The 17,772-nt window shown below is 43.8% G+C and overlaps 1 protein-coding gene across 1 annotated transcript in view; it reads right to left on the bottom strand.

Annotated features, from left to right (window-relative positions):
* The window catches only part of MRE11 (MRE11 homolog, double strand break repair nuclease), a 295,143-nt gene that overhangs the window by 122,012 nt on the left and 155,359 nt on the right, over nt 1–17,772 (bottom strand). The window contains exons 13-16 of the mRNA XM_044284591.1: nt 16,486–16,659; nt 15,700–15,762; nt 12,307–12,523; nt 1,261–1,329 (exon numbers count right to left, since the gene is read on the bottom strand). Of these exons, the coding sequence (XP_044140526.1) occupies nt 1,261–1,329; nt 12,307–12,523; nt 15,700–15,762; nt 16,486–16,659 (523 nt within the window). The remainder of the gene's footprint in view (nt 1–1,260; nt 1,330–12,306; nt 12,524–15,699; nt 15,763–16,485; nt 16,660–17,772) is intronic.

Raw genomic sequence — 17,772 nt, 5'->3', positions numbered from 1 at the left:
CCCATTTTGGAAACTGCACCTCTCAATAAATTAATATAGAGGTGTAGTGAGCATTTTGACCTATTCACAAAGTTTATTACAATTGGGGCCTGAAAATGAAAAATTGCCATTAACAATAATATGTAATTTTAACTTTACATTTTTTTTTTTTTTTTTTTACAAGGGTTAACAGCACCCCAAAAAATGTTAGGCCATTTCACCCGAGTATAGCAATACCCCCAATATATGGTCAAAACCTGCTGATTTAGTGCACAGAGGAGGGATCAGAAGGGAAATAGCGACATTCGGCTTTTGAAGCCCAGATTCTACTGGAATGGGTTCGCCATGTTGAACTTGCAGTGGCCTTACAGGAAAGTCGAACTGAAGCAAAAGTGATCCCCGAGTTATGGCTAAACTACAAGTCCCAGCACACCCTGAGAGCCAGCAGCAGTTCTGCGGCAGCTCGCTCAATGAAAAGGTATTTACAAGATATTCCGCTGCTGGAAGACGGTTCTACGTCTCGAAGCGTCCCTGCAGAGTTACAGCTCCAGCTGAAAGGACAAGGAAATCTCTTTTTCCGCCATAACAACTTCTACCGAGAGCGAGAGGCGAGGACATTCAGCGCTTGTGTAACCAAGTACAGCCCGGATTAAAATAAACCCCAATCATCCACTTCTGATAATTCTCATGTCTGTGCAATAGTTTCATGTGATCAAGTAACAAAAAGGTGGGGAGCGGGTCCGCGGGCGGCGTGACGCAAGGAGGAAATATGTGGCCAACCACGCAAAATCCCTGGCAATCAGAAATGTAAAGTCCCTCGAGTCAACGGCTATGGTCAAACTTAAAAAGTAGGTTGCGGTTCCAGCTCACATTATGCATAAATACTCCGCGTGCACGGAAGGACCAGGGAATCCAAGACGTAATGGGGGAAAACAAATCCGGCACAATGGATGCTTTGCAGTAAAATCTTCAGTTTATTTCAGCAACATAACCCCACGTACAGACATAAGCGGTATGCCAGTTGACGCGTTAGTCGTAACCACGGAAATAAACGGAAGATTTTACTGCAAAGCATCCATTGTGCCGGATTTGTTTTTCACCACTATGGTCAAGCTTGTCAGAAAAAGCAGGGTAAGAAGCCGCGAGGAAGTAAAGGGTGGCCATACTGGTTGTCACCCAGCTTTGCCAGAGGCAGATACAACTAAGAAATGGCTGAGCTCTTCACAACAAGAGAGAAACGTCAAAACGTTGTCTCGTTTATAACCTTAAAAAGGAACTTACCGTCGAGGATAGACATGTTCTTGGCAGAGGCTTTAGATGCTCGACCGCCAGAGGGGACATCACCGGCACCTACAAAATATAACACAAGAAAATAAATAAAATATATGTATCTAATATCTATCTCATATTTATCTATCTAATATCTATATATCTATCTATCTAATATTTATATATCTATCATCTTATATCTATCTATCTATCTATCTATCTCATATCTATCTATATCTATCTATCAGTCGGACTAGGGTGCCTAGAGCCCACCAGTAAAATGTATTTTGGGGGCCCACTGTATGAATACATTCACATATGTACACCAATGCCTCATTCAACATCCAGCATAGAGGCAGGGCAGAGTGCTGGTTGCAGAGTGCGATTGCATTTGTGTTTTTGCGTTTGTATGTGTATTTCGCCATAGCAATCTGCACCTGCAAACAGGGTTGTGCGGGCTGAACCCCCCACATTTTTTTCTTTGTAGCATATATTGGAGGCGTGGCGATCTCCAAGCAGCCATGCACACCTGACCAGTTGGTCTGCCCTAGAGGCTGGTTTTAAAGTCAGTATAAAACTGAGTCTGCTTATATAGCACCTACCAGTAGCCATTTGGCTCCAGGAGAAGTATATAGTGGGCTCAGCATGCATGTTGGTACTTGCATCCCTGGATCCGATGAAAGCTGTAATGGCACCGGACGGGGTTAAAAGCAGAGTGTGCTTGGCGTGCATGCTGTACCTGCGCTCCCTGGACTTTGTGTGGCTGTCATGGCCCATAACAGGTAGGAACTAGTGTTAGGGACCACTCATGCACGCGACCATGACGAGGTGAGTGGCTTATTACGCTTTGGCCAAAATGTACACTAATGCCTCATTCAACATCCAGCATAGAGGCAGGGCAGAGTGCTGGTTGCAGAGTGCGATTGCATTTGCGTTTGTATCTGTATTTCGCCATAGCAATGTGCACCTGCATAGGGTTGTGCGGGCTGAACCTCCCACATTTACATTCACATATTACCTGCTTACACAGCTGTAAGATGCTACCAGATGACTGAATATGGGGGTCTCTGCAGCAACTCTGAGAAGGTAGGTCCTGGGGAGAGGAGGATACTGGTAGCTTTCCTCTACACCTAGAAGTCATCTCAGCTCTGATCGTGTCTATAATAATAAACTGGGGAGTTCCTTTAAGAATCTATCAGGTTTTTTCTATGAACACAGGCTGGTTGAGGTGCTGTACACTGAATATATGTATGTAGTAAGTCTACTGTGTTATGTGACACTTGTGCAAGGGGTGGGAGACTAGGGGCCCATCTTGCTCAGGGACCCACAGGGGAATTGACCTGTACCCCTGTGGGCCAGTCCGAGCCTGCTATCTATCTGTCTATCTAATCTAGTAATCCCCCAAAACCCCTTTAATATCCTACAAGGTTTCTTCGGCTAGGAGGATATGGATATAAGGTGGTAGTGTGGACAGCAGCTGTATCTTGTATTGCAGCTCAATGGAATGTAGTTAAGCTGTAATACCAGAAACCACCTAAGGACTCGGGTGGAGCTGTTTCTGGGGGGAAAACAAACCGGCTTGTATGTCTTCCTGGAGGGTCTATAGCAGGGGTGCACAACCTGTGGCCCTTGATGCCATTCTGTGTGGCCCCCAAACATCTGGTAACAGACATGTATGTCTTGTGGCTGCTCACATGTACTTTTCATGCATTTCTCCCATTACATGGGAGCCTTGGGACTATAGCTAGACATTAATGGTATATACTCTATGTACAATACGCCATAAATACAGTATTTAAAATTTTATTTTCAGCCCTCGTCATTGGTTCAGTCTGGCAAGGTGTCCCCCAACCAGAACACTTTGTGCACCCCTGGTCTATAGCCACGTGAGCAGAAAATCACATAATTGCACAACGGGATAAGATGTTGGGGGGAGCGTTTCTCCAAGGAGATCTAATTAAATACTGTGGCATCCTCATAAGACAAATGATAATGCCATCGGAGAATAACATCCTCCTGCAGTGAGAGAATGGATAGGATACATGCCGTAGCTTCATGGAAATGGCACGTAAAGAGCAGAGACGCAGATTGTATGGCTGGTATGGATATGAGGCATTAGCGTGGACAGCTGCTGGAGCGTGCACTGTAAACATGGCGAAGGGCATCTGTCGTGTTCGTAATGTGCAACATACACGCCATGAGAGGACAATTACATTTGCTGAAATGTCAGCAGAGGTCACGAGGATGAAGCCTCAGGAAGCAATTCATCTCTGAGCGATAAACGCAGGCGTATAATAACCCGTCCGCCCATTACATGAGGTATGTTATGAATCACTTTCATACGAAAAAGCTATTGATAGTTGTTTTATAGTGATCTGAATAAAAATGCACTTATTTTTTTTTATCAACCTTTCCATGTGCCCCCCTTGGGTGGTGCGTTCTGGACAGAATCAGTCTCCTTCCACCTCTGGCAGCTGGCAATATAGTTTCTTCTTACTTCCTCAGGTATTCTGCCATGCTGGTGCAGAGGCTCTGGTCTTCTTCTGACAAGCAGGGAAGAAAACTACTTCTATTGAACAAAGGATCGCATTGCAGAGACCTAATTGTGAGGAGAATGACTGAGTGTGACCAGCAGCAGCTCATTAGATGGACGCCCACAGAGCTATCCATTGTGACCACCAGGTGGCACCTTACTATGTAAGTAAATATCATATCTCTTCACTGGATTTTGTTTTCCAAGTGTATAAATGATTTATTATCATCTATAAAACAGATCTAATTTTTAAAAGGTCACTGAGTTTTCAAAAAACTTTCGATATGTCAGCGATATATCTAAAGTTTTAAATGGTGGGGGTCTGAGTGTTGAGACCCGAACCGATTGCTAGAATGAGGAGAGACAAGTGCTCATATATCGTGCTCGCTGCAGGAGATGGAGTCAACAGAAGTCTCGATTCCATCCCCTGCTCGGAGAAGAGCGAGCGGGATATGCGCCACCTTCTCTTTCCTCATTGTGGCGATCAGCGGGGGTCTCGGTACTCACACCCCCACTGATTAAAACCTTTGACATGTCACTATGCCATATTAAACGTTTTTCAAATACTCAATGACCTTTTAATAGGTTTGCGATAGATATATGTCGATAGGTAATGTCACCACCGCACCGAGATCGTGGAGTGCTGATGGGTTTATACGGCAGCCAGGGCCCTAACGAAGGCCCCCAGGGCCGCTGTCTTGATACTGATATTAGCCTATGAAAGAAGCAGGGCGTAATAGGATGTTTGCTAAGCCGGTCTTGATATCCCCACGGCTGCTGGAGGATGCGCTTAACATATGGAATCTTAAATTAGGCGCATCATCCAACAGTTCGGGCATCTAAACTGAAACCTATGCCAGCTGTACATGCGATGTGGTGGGTCCGCTTCCCGACCAACTCTTCGAAAAGTGGCAAAGGTGGCCTAGAAATGCCACTGGCAACAAAACACAGGGTTTGCAATTTTTTGCACCAGAAAAATGGCGAAGAGAGATAAAAAAAATCTCCGCCGTTGAGCTAAATATACAGCTGCAACCTCTTAACCCCTTAAGGACACAGGGCGTACAGGTACGCCCTGTGCATTTTCGATCACTGCCGTGCGGCTGGCAGTGATCGGAACCCGGTGCCTGCTCAAATCATTGAGCAGGCACCTAGGCTAAATGCGCGGGGGGGTCCCGTGACCCCCCATGTCGGCGATCGCGGCAAACCGCAGGTCAATTCAGACCTGCGGTTTGCTGCGATTTCTGCAGTTTCTTATCCCCGCGGTCCCTGACCGCGGGGATCAGAAACTTTAGGATTCAAACTTTTTTCCAGTATCCCTCCCCCCTGCACCCCTGAGTTATTTGAGCACGGTGGGAGGTGCAGGGGGAGGGTTGCGGGCGGTGCGGGAGGCGGGATCGCGATCCCCCGCCCGCCTCCCATTGCGTAATCGTTGGCGTCTAGTGCAGGGGTGCACAACCTTTTTTGGTCTGGGGGCCGCATTGTCACATCGCTCTATTTCAAGGGGCCACACATAAAATAATGTTGATTGGCGCTCATCTGCCTATTACACAAGCCAGTGCAAAGTGACTGGGGAGGAGTGATCACTGCCACAGTCGTGCTGCAGATAATCGGAAATCTTTCATCCTGATAAAATATGCAAATCAGCCGACAAATGAGCAATTCCTTGTTTATCGACTGATCAGCTGCACGATTATACCGGCCAGATATAAGATATGAGCGCTCCTTATGAACACTTGTTCCCAGTAATTGTCCCAAATATCGTGCTGCAGCATAGCCCCTGGAACCGAAGAGTTATACTTACCTGCTCCCCACCGCTCTGGTCCTTCGAACTGCCCCCACTGTTTACACCTGGCAGTGCATGGACATGGTCATACACCACTCCAGCCAATGACTGGCTTAGGCGGTGATGTGGTCACAAGCAGCATGTCACTGCTGAAGCCAGTCATTGACTGGAGCCGTGCAAGTGACCATGGCCATGCACTGTAAACAGAACAGGAACCGAAAGATGGGGGCAGCGCAGAGGACCAGAGAGGAGTGGAGCAGGTAATTATGAATTTTCTATTTCAGAGTTTGAAATAGAGTTTGAAATTATGAATTTTCTATTGGCAGGAGATGGTGATAACCAGTGAGCTCCGTCCTCTGCAGTGAAGGAAAATGCTTATTTATAAATAGGAGGCAGGATGGAAGGAAATATCACGACTTTTCTGGTAAAAATGATTTTTAACAAGTTCCTGCAGCGTAGCTACAAAATGATTTAAAAAATTTGAAAACTAAATAAATAAAAAAATAAAATAAAAAGGAAAAAGTGCTTAATAAAAGAGAGTGTTCACTGTCCCACCACAGTCTTTTTATGAAAAAGTGCAAAATTTAAAAAAGGGGCACTGTCACTTTTTTAAATTTTGCACTTTTTCATAAAAAGACTGGTGGGACAGTGAAGACTCTCTTTTATTAAAGGGGTTGTCCGGGTTCAGAGCTGAACCCGGACATATCCTTATTTTCACCCCGGCAGCCCTCCTGAGCCTGGCATCGGAGCATCTCATGCTCCGATGCGCTCCCGTGCCCTGCGCTAGATCGCGCAGGGCACAGGCTCTTGTGTTTTCAATAACACACTGCAGGGCGGTAACTTCCGCCCAGCAGTGTGTTCGGTGACGTCACCGGCTCTGAGGGGCGGGCTTTAGCTCTGCCCTAGCCGTTTTACTGGCTAGGGCAGAGCCAAATCCCGCCCATCAGTGCCGGTGACGTCACCGGGCTGCCTGTCAGCCCCATAGAGAGCCCGGTATGTCACCGGAACTCAGAAAAATGCCTTTGCCCTGCGCGATTTAGCGCAGGGCAAAGGAGAGCATCGGAGCATGAACTGCTCCGATGCTCATGTCAGGGGGGCTGCCGGGGTGAAAATGGAGGGATGTCCAGGTTCAGCTCTGAACCTGGACAACCCCTTTAAGCACTTTTTCTTTTTTCTTTATTTAGTTTTCAAATTTTCAAAATCATTTTGTAACTTTTTTTAAAATAGATTTTTAGCACATAATTTGTCCCCAAGAGGTCACTGAAAGACCTTTGGGAGACAATAAGTGACTTTTTTTGTACTATTTCCACTGTAACTAGAGCATCCAAAGGAGCCCCAGTTACAGGGAAACCAGCCTGCTGCGGAGGCTTTGTACCAGGGCAGCGCTCCTCTGTTCCTGAGACACCCAGCGATCACGTGATCGCTGGGTCTACACTGCAGAGTGCTCATAGAGGAGAAGGCAGAAGCGCTAATAAAGCGCTTCTGTCTTCTCCTCGGCTTCCCCGCTCTCACTTATAGCCGGGGACCCTTTCTGCTCCTGCTACAGTGCAGGAGCAAAACCTGTGATCCATCTGCTGTGCGGCGCTCTGTGCAGAAACACAGCTGATTGCAGGATCAGCTGTGTTTCTGCCCAGCAGGGTGGGGGCCGCAAACCATGGCTCTGGGGGCCGCATGCGGCCCGCGGGCCGCAGGTTGTGCACCCCTGGTCTAGTGGGTATACCAGGGTGCCAGCACATTGCTGGCACCCTGGTATAAACGGCTGACATCGGTGATGCGATGTCAGCCGTTTAACCCTTTCCATACAGCGGTCCGTACGGACCGCTGTATGGAAAAGGTTAACAGCTCAGGGAGCTCCCTCCCTCTCCCATCGGGGGGCTGCAGTGCCTTTGCAGCCCCCCGAATGGAGAGGGGGAGAGCTCCCAGGCAGCCCCCCGAAGCCCCGTCCTTACAGTTCTGGCCACTACTGAACAGACGGGGAAGGTCCCCATGGCAACAGGACGCCTTCTCAGGCGTCCTGCTGTCCATGGTTCTGAACAGATCTGTGCTGAAAGCATAGATCTGTTCAGACAAAGTGTAAGTAAAATACAGTACAGTACAATATATATTGTACTGTACTGTATTATGCAGACATCAGACCCACTGGATCTTCAAGAACCAAGTGGGTCTGGGTCAAAAAAAAGTGAAAAAAGTGAAAATAAAGTAAAAATCAAAAAACACATTTATCACTGATTAAAAATGAAAAAAAAAATAAAAAAATTCCCTACACATGTTTGGTATTGCCGCGTCCGTAACGACCTGATCTATAAACCGGTAATGTTACTTTACCCGAACGGTGAACGCCATAAAAATAAAATATTAAAAACTATGATGAAATTGGAATTTTGCCCACCTTACTTCCCAAAAAAGGTAATAAAAGTGATCAAAAAAGTCGCATGTACGCCAAAATTGTAACAATCAAACCGTTATCTCATCCCGCAAAAATCATACCCTACCCAAGATAATCGCCCAAAAACTGAAAAAGTTATGGCTCTTAGACTATGGAAACACTAAAACATGATTTCTTTTGTTTCAAAAATGAAATCATTGTGTAAAACTTACATAAATAAAAAAAAAAAAGTATACATATTAGGTATCGCCGCGTCCGTATTGACCGGCTCTATAAAAATATCACATGACCTAACTCCTCAGATGACCACCGTAAAAAAAATTCAAATAATAACGGTGTAAAAAAAGCAATTTTTTGTCATCTTCCGTCACAAAAAGTGTAATAGCAAGCAATCAAAAAGTCATGTACACCCCAAAATAGTTAAACCGTCATCTCATCCCACAAAAAAATGAGACCCTACTTAAGATAATCGCCCAAAAATTGAAAAAACTATGGCTCTTTTTTTTTGTTTTAAAAATGAAATTATTGTGTAAAACTTACATAAATAAAAAAAATTGTATACATATTGGGTATCACCGCGTCCGTGACAACCTGCTCTATAAAATTACCACATGATCTAACCTGTCAGATGAATGGTTTAAATAACAAAAAAAAACAGTGCCAAAAAAGCTATTTCTTGTTACCTTGCCGCACAAAAAGTGTAATATAGAGCAACCAAAAATCATATGTACCCTAAACTTGTACCAACAAAACTGCCACCCTATCCCGTAGTTTCTAAAATGGGGTCACTTTTTTGGAGTTTCTACTCTAGGGGTGCATCAGGGGGGCTTCAAATGGGACATGGTGTCAAAAAAACCAGTCCAGCAAAATCTGCCTTCCAAAAACTGTATGGCTTTCCTTTCCGTCTGCGCCCTGCCGTGTGACCGTACAGCGGTTTACGACCACATATGGGATGTTTCTGTGAACTACTGAATCAGGGCCATAAATAATGAGTTTTTTTTGGCTGTTAACCCTTGCTTTGTAACTGGAAAAAAAATATTAAAATGGAAAATCTGCCAAAAAAGTGAAATTTTGAAATTGTATCTCTATTTTCCATTAAATCTTGTGCAACACCTAAAGGGTTAACAAAGTTTGTAAAATCAGTTTTGTATACCTTGAGGGGTGTAGTTTCTTAGATGGGGTCACTTTTATGGAGTTTCTACTCTAGGGGTGCATCAGGGGGCTTCAAAAGGGACATGGTGTCAAAAAAACCAGTCCAGCAAAATCTGCTTTCCAAAAACCGTATGGCATTCCTTTCCTTCTGCGCCCTGCCGTGTGCCCGTACAGCAGTTTATGACCACATATGAGGTGTTTCTGTAAACTACAGAATCAGGGCCATAAATAATGAGTTTTGTTTGGCTGTTAACCCTTGCTTTGTAACTGGAAAAAAAAATATTAAAATGGAAAATCTGCCAAAAAAGTGAAATTTTGAAATTGTATCTCTATTTTCCATTAAATCTTGTGCAACACCTAAAGGGTTAACAAAGTTTGTAAAATCAGTTTTGTATACCTTGAGGGGTGTAGTTTCTTAGATGGGGTAACTTTTATGGAGTTTCTACTCTAGGGGTGCATCAGGGGGGCTTCAAATGGGACATGGTGTCAAAAAACCAGTCCAGCAAAACATGCCTTCCAAAAACCAAACAGCGCACCTTTCACTCTACGCCCCGCTGTGTGGCCGTACAGTAGTTTACGGCCACATATGGGGTGTTTCTGTAAACGGCAGAGTCAGGGCAATAAAGATACAGTCTTGTTTGGCTGTTAACCCTTGCTTTGTTAGTGTAAAAAATGGGTTAAAATGGAAAATTAGGCAAAAAAATGAAATTCTCAAATTTCATCCCCATTTGCCAATAACTCTTGTGCAACACCTAAAGGGTTAACAAAGTTTGTAAAATCAGTTTTGAATACCTTGAGGGGTGTAGTTTATAGAATGGGGTCATTTATGGGTGGTTTCTATTATGTAAGCCTCGCAAAGTGACTTCAGAGCTGTAGTGTTCCCTAAAAATTGGGTTTTTGTAAATTTCTGAAAAATTTCAAGATTTGCTTCTAAACTTCTAAGCCTTGTAACATCCCCAAAAAATAAAATATCATTCCCAAAATAATTCAAACATGAAGTAGACATATGGGGAATGTAAAGTCATCACAATTTTTAGGGGTATTACTATGTATTACAGAAGTAGAGAAACTGAAACTTTGAAATTTGCAAATTTTTCCCAATTTTTGGTAAATTTGACATTTTTTTATGCAAAAAAAATTATTTTTTTAAACTTTATTTTACCAGTGTCACGAAGTACGATATGTGACGAAAAAACAATCTCAGAATGGCCTGGATAAGTCAAAGCGTTTTAAAGTTATCACCACTTAAAGTGACACTGGTCAGATTTGCAAAAAATGGCCTGGTCCTAAGGTGTAATAAGGCTGTGTCCCTAAGGGGTTAAAGGGAATCTGTCAGCAGTTTTGTACCTATGACACTGGCTGACCTGTTGCATGTGCACTTGGCAGCTGAAGGCATCTGTGTTGGTCCCATGTTCACATGTGCCCGCTTTGCTGAGAAAAATGAAGTTTTATTATATGCAAATGAGCCTCTAGGAGCAACGGGGGCGTTACAGTTACACCTGGAGGTTCTGCTCTCTCTGCAACTGCTGCACCGTTACCACCACTTTGATTAGCAGGACCAGGTATAATGATGATTTCACTTTCTGTCAATCAAATTGCAAAAGGGACAGCAGTTGCAGAGAGAGCAGAGCCTCTAGGTGTAACGGCAACGCCCCCGTTGCTCCTAAAGGGCTCATTTGCATATATTAAAACATCATTTTTCTCAGCAATGCGGGCACATATGAACATGGGGCCAACACAGATGCCTTCAGCTGCCAAGTGCACATGTAACAGGTCAGCCAGTGTCATAGGTACAAAACTGCTGACAGATGCCCTTTAAAATGTACAGCAAATGTCGCTAAAGGATTAAGGAGCAACATTCTTATGTAGTGTTATCTACAAAATGGCTTCCATAAGCTAAAAACTAAGCCAAAAACACAAGAAGGCTGCCTGCAGGGACCATGAGAATCTGTCAGCAAATTTCAAGTGCAGCGTCGGCAGTCTGTCGGAATACTCACTGCTTGTTGTCTGCATCAGCGGTCCGTGTCTGCTGGCATCTCCCCGATCTCAGCGGGCACAGCAACTGGAATATTTACTGCTGTGCCTGCCAGTATCTTCCTACTCCTCCCCGGCGGGTATGGCCTCTGGAATATTAACTATTTGTTGTCTGCACTGGAGGTCCTCTATGGACTTCCGGAGTCTCTGCCTGTTCTACGCTAGGCTCGTATGGCCTCTCAGCTCCTTGTTTGCAGCTCTTTGCTCCTGTAGAGCAGGTGCACACTCTCTCCAGGTCTTAAAGGGCCAGAAAGCAAATCTTAATCTCCCCTATACAGGTTACTTAAAGGGGTTATCCGATATCGAAAATATCCCGCCCAATGCCCAGGCCCCTGGTATGGATTATACTTACCTCCTCCCTGGCACCTGCGTCGCTCCTGATCCCTGCACGGCCACCGCTGCATCTACCCGTCGCTAGGATCAAAACATCTGTCGATGGGGGAAGCAGCCAATAGCAGGCCGCGACGGAGACAAGCCCCCTTGAGGCTGGTCACCGTCGTAGCATGCTATTGGCTGCTCCCGTCACCAGATGTTTTGATCCGAGCGATGGCTGTGCAGGAATCCGGAGCGACACAGGTGCATGCAAGCATAATCCATACAAGGGGCCCGAGCATTAGGGGGGTTATTTTAGATATCGGATAACCCCTTAAAAGGCTATGTTCACCTTCGGAGGCAAATTTTCTTTATGATTGCATTGTATTCATTTTGAGCCAAAAATCATTATTTCAATTGGTCTTTATTAAAAATATTGAGCCGTTCTGTCACAAAGGGTTAACTGTTTTTCTAGCTATGTGAATCGTACTTTTTAACTTTCACTTTCTGCCAGTCATCTAATAACCATTATTTCTAATTTACTAAGAGGTCATAAGCACTTCTTTAAAGCCACATTCTTATCAGTAAGATAAGAACTGAGTTATTATAAGTGTTTAGGAGGTCAGAGAGCAGAGATAAGGAGCCCGTCAGATTAGCTGGGTGAGGAAGCAGAGAGAAAATTCAGATCCCTCTCTATTGGAGCATCTAAGCCCTATACAGAGAAAAGGAATCCATATATGTAATAAAGACTAACTTAAAAATTATTTTTAGCTGAAAATGAGTACAATGCAAGCACCAGTAGATGGTAACAGAATAAGACTTCAGAGAGTAAGGTGCAAAAAAAAGTGTTATACACACCCCGTCCTCGTCTGGAAGTCCCTCTAGTGGTTGTGCTCTGTCCTCGTCCTCCTCTGGCGCGGCCCCTTCCTCTTCCCCTTGCTGGTGTTGGGGCTGGATCATTGTCTTCATCAGAAAAATTCATAGATGGTCCTGATATTTTCCTTCCCATGCCATCATCATCACTCATCTCAATGTCCTCAACCTGAGATCTGTGAGCTTTAGCCCGGTTTATTGCCTGAAGACAAAAAGAAGATGCCAGGTGATTACTGCAGCATACAGTCAGGTCCATAAATATTGGGACATTGACACAATTCTAACATTTTTGGCTCTATACACCACCACAATGGATTTGAAATGAAACGAACAAGATGTGCTTTACCTGCAGACTGTCAGCTTTACCTGCAGAATGTCAGCTTTAATTTGAGGGTATTTACAGCCAAATCAGGTGCAGGAATTACAACAGTTTGCATATGTGCCTCCCACTTGTTAAGGGACCAAAAGTAATGGGACAATTGGCTTCTCGGCTGTTCCATGGCCAGGTGTGTGTTATTCCCTCATTATCCCAATTACAATGAGCAGGTAAAAGGTCCAGAGGTCATTTCCAGTCTGCTATTTGCATTTGGAATCTGTTGCTGTCAACTCTCAAGATGAGATCCAAAGAGCTGTCACTATCAGTGAAGCAAGCCATCATTAGGCTGAAAAAACACAACAAACCCATCAGAGAGATGGCAAAAACATTAGGCGCAGCCAAAACAACTGTTTGGAACATTCTTAAAAAGAAGGAACGCACCGGTGAGCTCAGCAACACCAAAAGACCCGGAAGACCACGGAAAACAACTGTGGTGGATGACCGAAGAATTCTCTCCCTGGTGAAAAAAACACCCTTCACAACAGTTGGCCAGATCAAGAACACTCTCCATACAGAGGGTTCACCACAAGATGTAAACCATTGCTGAGCCTCAAAAACAGGAAGGGCAGATTAGAGTTTGCCAAACGACAACTAAGGCTACTTTCACACTAGGGTTCGGGGCTCCGCTTGTGAGTTCCGTTTGAAGGCTCTCACAAGCGGTCCCGAACGCATCCGTCCAGCCCTAATGCATTCTGAGTGGATGCGAGTCTGGCACCGTTTGTCCTCCGCTCCGCTCAGCAGGCGGACACCTGAACGCTGCTTGCAGCGTTCGAGTGTCCGCCTGGCCGTGCGGAGGCAAACGGATCCGTCCAGACTTACAATGTAAGTCAATGGGGACGGATCCATTTGAATATGACACACTATGGCTCAATTTTCAAACGGATCCGTCCCCCATTGACTTTCAATGTAAAGTCTGGACGGATCCGTCTGAGGCTACTTTGACACTTAGAAATTGTTTGACAATATAATGCAGACGGATCTGTTCTGTACGGATCCACCGTCTGCATTATATGAGTGGATCCATCTCAGACTGATCCGCTCTGAACGCAAGTGTGAAAGTAGCCTTAAAAAGCCTTCACAGATCTGGAACAACATCCTATGGACAGTTGAGACCAAGATCAACTTGTACCAGAGTGATGGGAAGAGAAGAGTATGGAGAAGGAAAGGAACTGCTCATGATCCTAAGCATACCACCTCATCAGTGAAGCATGGTGGTGGTAGTGCCATGGCGTGGGCATGTATGGCTGCCAATGGAACTGGTTCTCTTGTATTTATTGATGATGTGACTGCTGACATAAGCAGCAGGATAAATTCTGAAGTGTTTCGGGCAATATTATCTGCTCATATTCAGCCAAATGCTTCAGAACTCATTGGACAGAGCTTCAGATGGACAATGACCCAAAGCATACTGCAAAAGCAACCAAAGAGTTTTTTTATGGGAAGAAGTGGAATGTTATGCAATGGCCGAGTCAATCACTGGACTGGAATCCGATTGAGCTGCATTTCACTTACTGAAGGGAAAATGCCCTTGGAACAAGTAGGAACTGAAGACAGTGGCAGTAGAGGCCGGGCAGAGCATCACCAGGGATGAAACCCAGCGTCTGGTGATGTCTATGCGTTCCAGACTTCAGGCTGTAATTGACTGTAAAGGATTTGCAACCAAGTATTAAAAAGGGAAAGTCTGATTTATGATTATTATTCTGTCCCATTACTTTTGGTCCCTTAACAAGTGGGAGGCACATATGCAAACTGCTGTAATTCCTGCACCGTTCACCTGATTTGGATGTAATTATCCTAAAATTAAAGCTGACAGTCTGCAGGTAAAGCACATCTTGTTCGTTTCATTTCAAATCCATTGTGGTGGTGTATAGAGCCAAAAATTTTAGAATTGTGTCGATGTCCCAATATTTATGTACCTGACTGTATTCTTCAGGCTGTAGGTTGGACCCTATTTTGGCCCTTAATTATAGTCTGAATTATACTACAGAGCTTCATTCTCAGTTGACATCTCCTAGTTCCACAGAGCTTGCTCTGATGATTTGCAACCAGCAGAATAGTAAGTGCAGCTCTGGAGTATAATACATTATGTAACTCAGAATGAGTACAGGATAAGTAATGTAATGTATGTACACAGTGACTGCACCAGCAGAATAGTGAGTGCAGCTCTGGAGTAGAATACAGGATGTAATTTAGGATCAGTATAAGATAAGTAATGTAATGTAGATAAGTTATTTAAAGGGGTTGTGTCACTTCAGAAAATGACATTTATCATGTAGAGGAAGTTAATACAAGGCACTTACTAATGTATTGCGATTGTCCATATTGCCTCCTTTGCTGGCTGGATTCATTTTTACATTACATTATATACTGCTTGTATCCAGGGGTTATGACCACTCTGCAATCCAGCAGTGGTGGTCATGCTTGCACACTATAGGAAAAAGTGCCGGCCTCTCTGGTGGCTGGGGCCGTGGGAGCCCACAAAGGCTGTTGCTTTTTCCTATAGTGTGCAAGCACGGCCGCCGCTGATGGATTGCAGGGTGGTCATAACCATGGAAATGAGCAGTGTATAATGTTATGGAAAAATGAATCCAGCCAGCAAAGGAATCAATATGGAGATTAATCACAATACATTAGTAAGTGTCTTATATTAACTTCCTCTCCGGAATAAATGCAATTTGCTGAAGTGACAAAAGACCTTTAAGGCCCCTTTATACAGGGCAACAATTGGGGCAATTTAATCAGGAAGAAACATGAAGAAACATGAATCTGTATGTAAACGCAGAACTCACTTCCCGTACGAGCAGGCAAATTATAGGGACGAACAATTATCGTTCCTGATAATTTCCTGCTCGTTAGGCCGGTGTAATGGAGAATCTGCTCCTTCATGCCGATTAAGCTTACATTTAAACTAAAAACTGGCGTTCAGTGGAGAACATCCCAATCAATCATCTCAGTCTTGCTGTTCAAATCTGGTCCATATAATAGAAGATAAAAGCGCTCACCTCTCGAACCTCTTCATCTTCTTCATTTGTATTGTCTCTTCTGGTCTGCCGAAATTTTCGAACCTTCAAAACACAAAGCATAAAAATAATAAAGACATCATATAATACATATCACCGAAAGGACAAGGAATCACAATGGACACTGTGCGAAATACAATCTGTCATAAATGCAGGATACTGTAGCATTTATTGTGCCCCCATGATATACTACTACTTTTTTGTCCAAATATGTTCAAATTTTGACTTTAATAATCAGATTTTTAAAGGGTCTATCCACTTTCACAGGTGAAAGTCATTTATTTAGTCTATGTCACTCGGCGATGTATGAATATACCCTTAAAGCCTGATACAGGAGAGTGAGGAGGAGACAATCCTGGGAAACTGGGGAGAATTCCTTTCATATTTCTCAGCTTTAATTATGATATTGGGAAAAAATAGGATAAAATGACGGGAGATTAAAGGGATGGATATTTTTACACTTTTTTTATGCATTTTCTGTTTAGCGTTCCTCTTAAAGTTTAAACATTGACTTACAAGGAAGCCACCAACACGTGGCACTAAAGAGATTAAACATTGACTTACAAGGAAGCCACCAACACGTGGCACTAAAGAGATATTTTCTTTCCATCTAGAGGAGAGCTGTTTTGCAAAAATCTTCCCAGGAAGCCTTGCCCTAAAGGCTCCCTACACCATCCGGATCTTCTCAAGGAGAATAAGTACCTTCCTAGAAATGCATCATGGACAGATGGACAATCAGCAGTAACCATGAACGTTGCCTGCACTCACCTCCTCATCAATCTTCTCCTCCTCAGCATCAATGTTCCGTTCTTTCAAGAAACGCTGTGTTTTCTCTAGCTGAAACTTCACCAGTTCTTCTATGGCATCTTTTTCTTCTTTATCCACAAACTCCTGTACGGCCTCACCCATCCCTCGCTCGGTGAGAAGAGAAAGCTGCACATTCTGGTGAAAAAAAGTAAAATGATAAATGACTGCAAAGCCAGAACTAGGGCGTACCAGGGTCATACTACTTACTTATAACAGACTTATTACCCTCTATTAAAGGGACTGTCTCATAAATATTCCCTCCTTTTGCTACCTGTACTGGAGCGATGTGTAAACATGGCGTCCGCTCGCGTGTGCAGACGGGGCCATGGCCAGCGGGTCTCTGCTGGTTTAAACTGCAGAGGTCCGTGGCTATAGTCCGCGACCGGCAATAATGCCGATCGCGGTCATAAGAGCCTTTTACACTTGATCCACGGCATCTAAACAGTGAAAAACTAGGAAGCACACGCTTCAGGGTAAATACCGGCTTCCCTGTGTTCTGGGTTAATATTGGCATCCCTGTGCAGCGATGCTGGCAATTCACTCTCATAGGCTGGGTCTCTCTGAAGAGACCCAGTGTATTAGAGCAGCAATTCATATGTTGGCCAGCAGGTGTCAGGTCAACAAAAGAAATCAGAAATTCACATATGCTAATGCATGCAGTAATATTGAATAAAAAAATAAATAAAAATGTGAACATGGCAGCCTCCTAGACTGGCTACAAAAACATTAAAAATGTTATAAAAAAAAACAAACAAAAAAAAAACCAACATCATGGAAAAGACAGCAACAGAAGAAAGTATCAGTATTCACCATTTTTTCGTCACTTCTTGTACATTTAATAAAATGTGACCAAAAAGTCTCACACACTCCAAAATGGTATCAATAAAAACTACAGATTGTCCCGCAAAACGAATGAGCCCCCACACAGCTCAGTAGACATAACTATAAAAAAAAGTTATGCGGGTTAGAATATAGTGATGTAAAAAAAAAAAAAAAAAATTTTTTCCAAACTATTAATTTATTTTTACAATATTTAGACATATAAAACCTATCCATATGTGGTACTGTTGTAATCGTACAGACCCAGAAAAAGGGAACGCCGTACAGACAAAACTCGTAAAATGGTGAAGGAATTGTGTTTTTTTCCAATTCCACCCCATTTGGAAATTTTGTTTACTGCTTCCTACTACCCCCCTGAAGAAGGTGATGCGAAACACATGTAAGGGTGTTTTGGAGGTGTCATCAATC

Source organism: Bufo gargarizans, chromosome 3, assembly GCF_014858855.1.
Source record: "Bufo gargarizans isolate SCDJY-AF-19 chromosome 3, ASM1485885v1, whole genome shotgun sequence".
NCBI classification, from domain to species: domain Eukaryota; kingdom Metazoa; phylum Chordata; class Amphibia; order Anura; family Bufonidae; genus Bufo; species Bufo gargarizans.
Note: the sequence above shows the minus strand (reverse complement) of the source record. Positions and strands in the feature narration are given on the sequence as shown.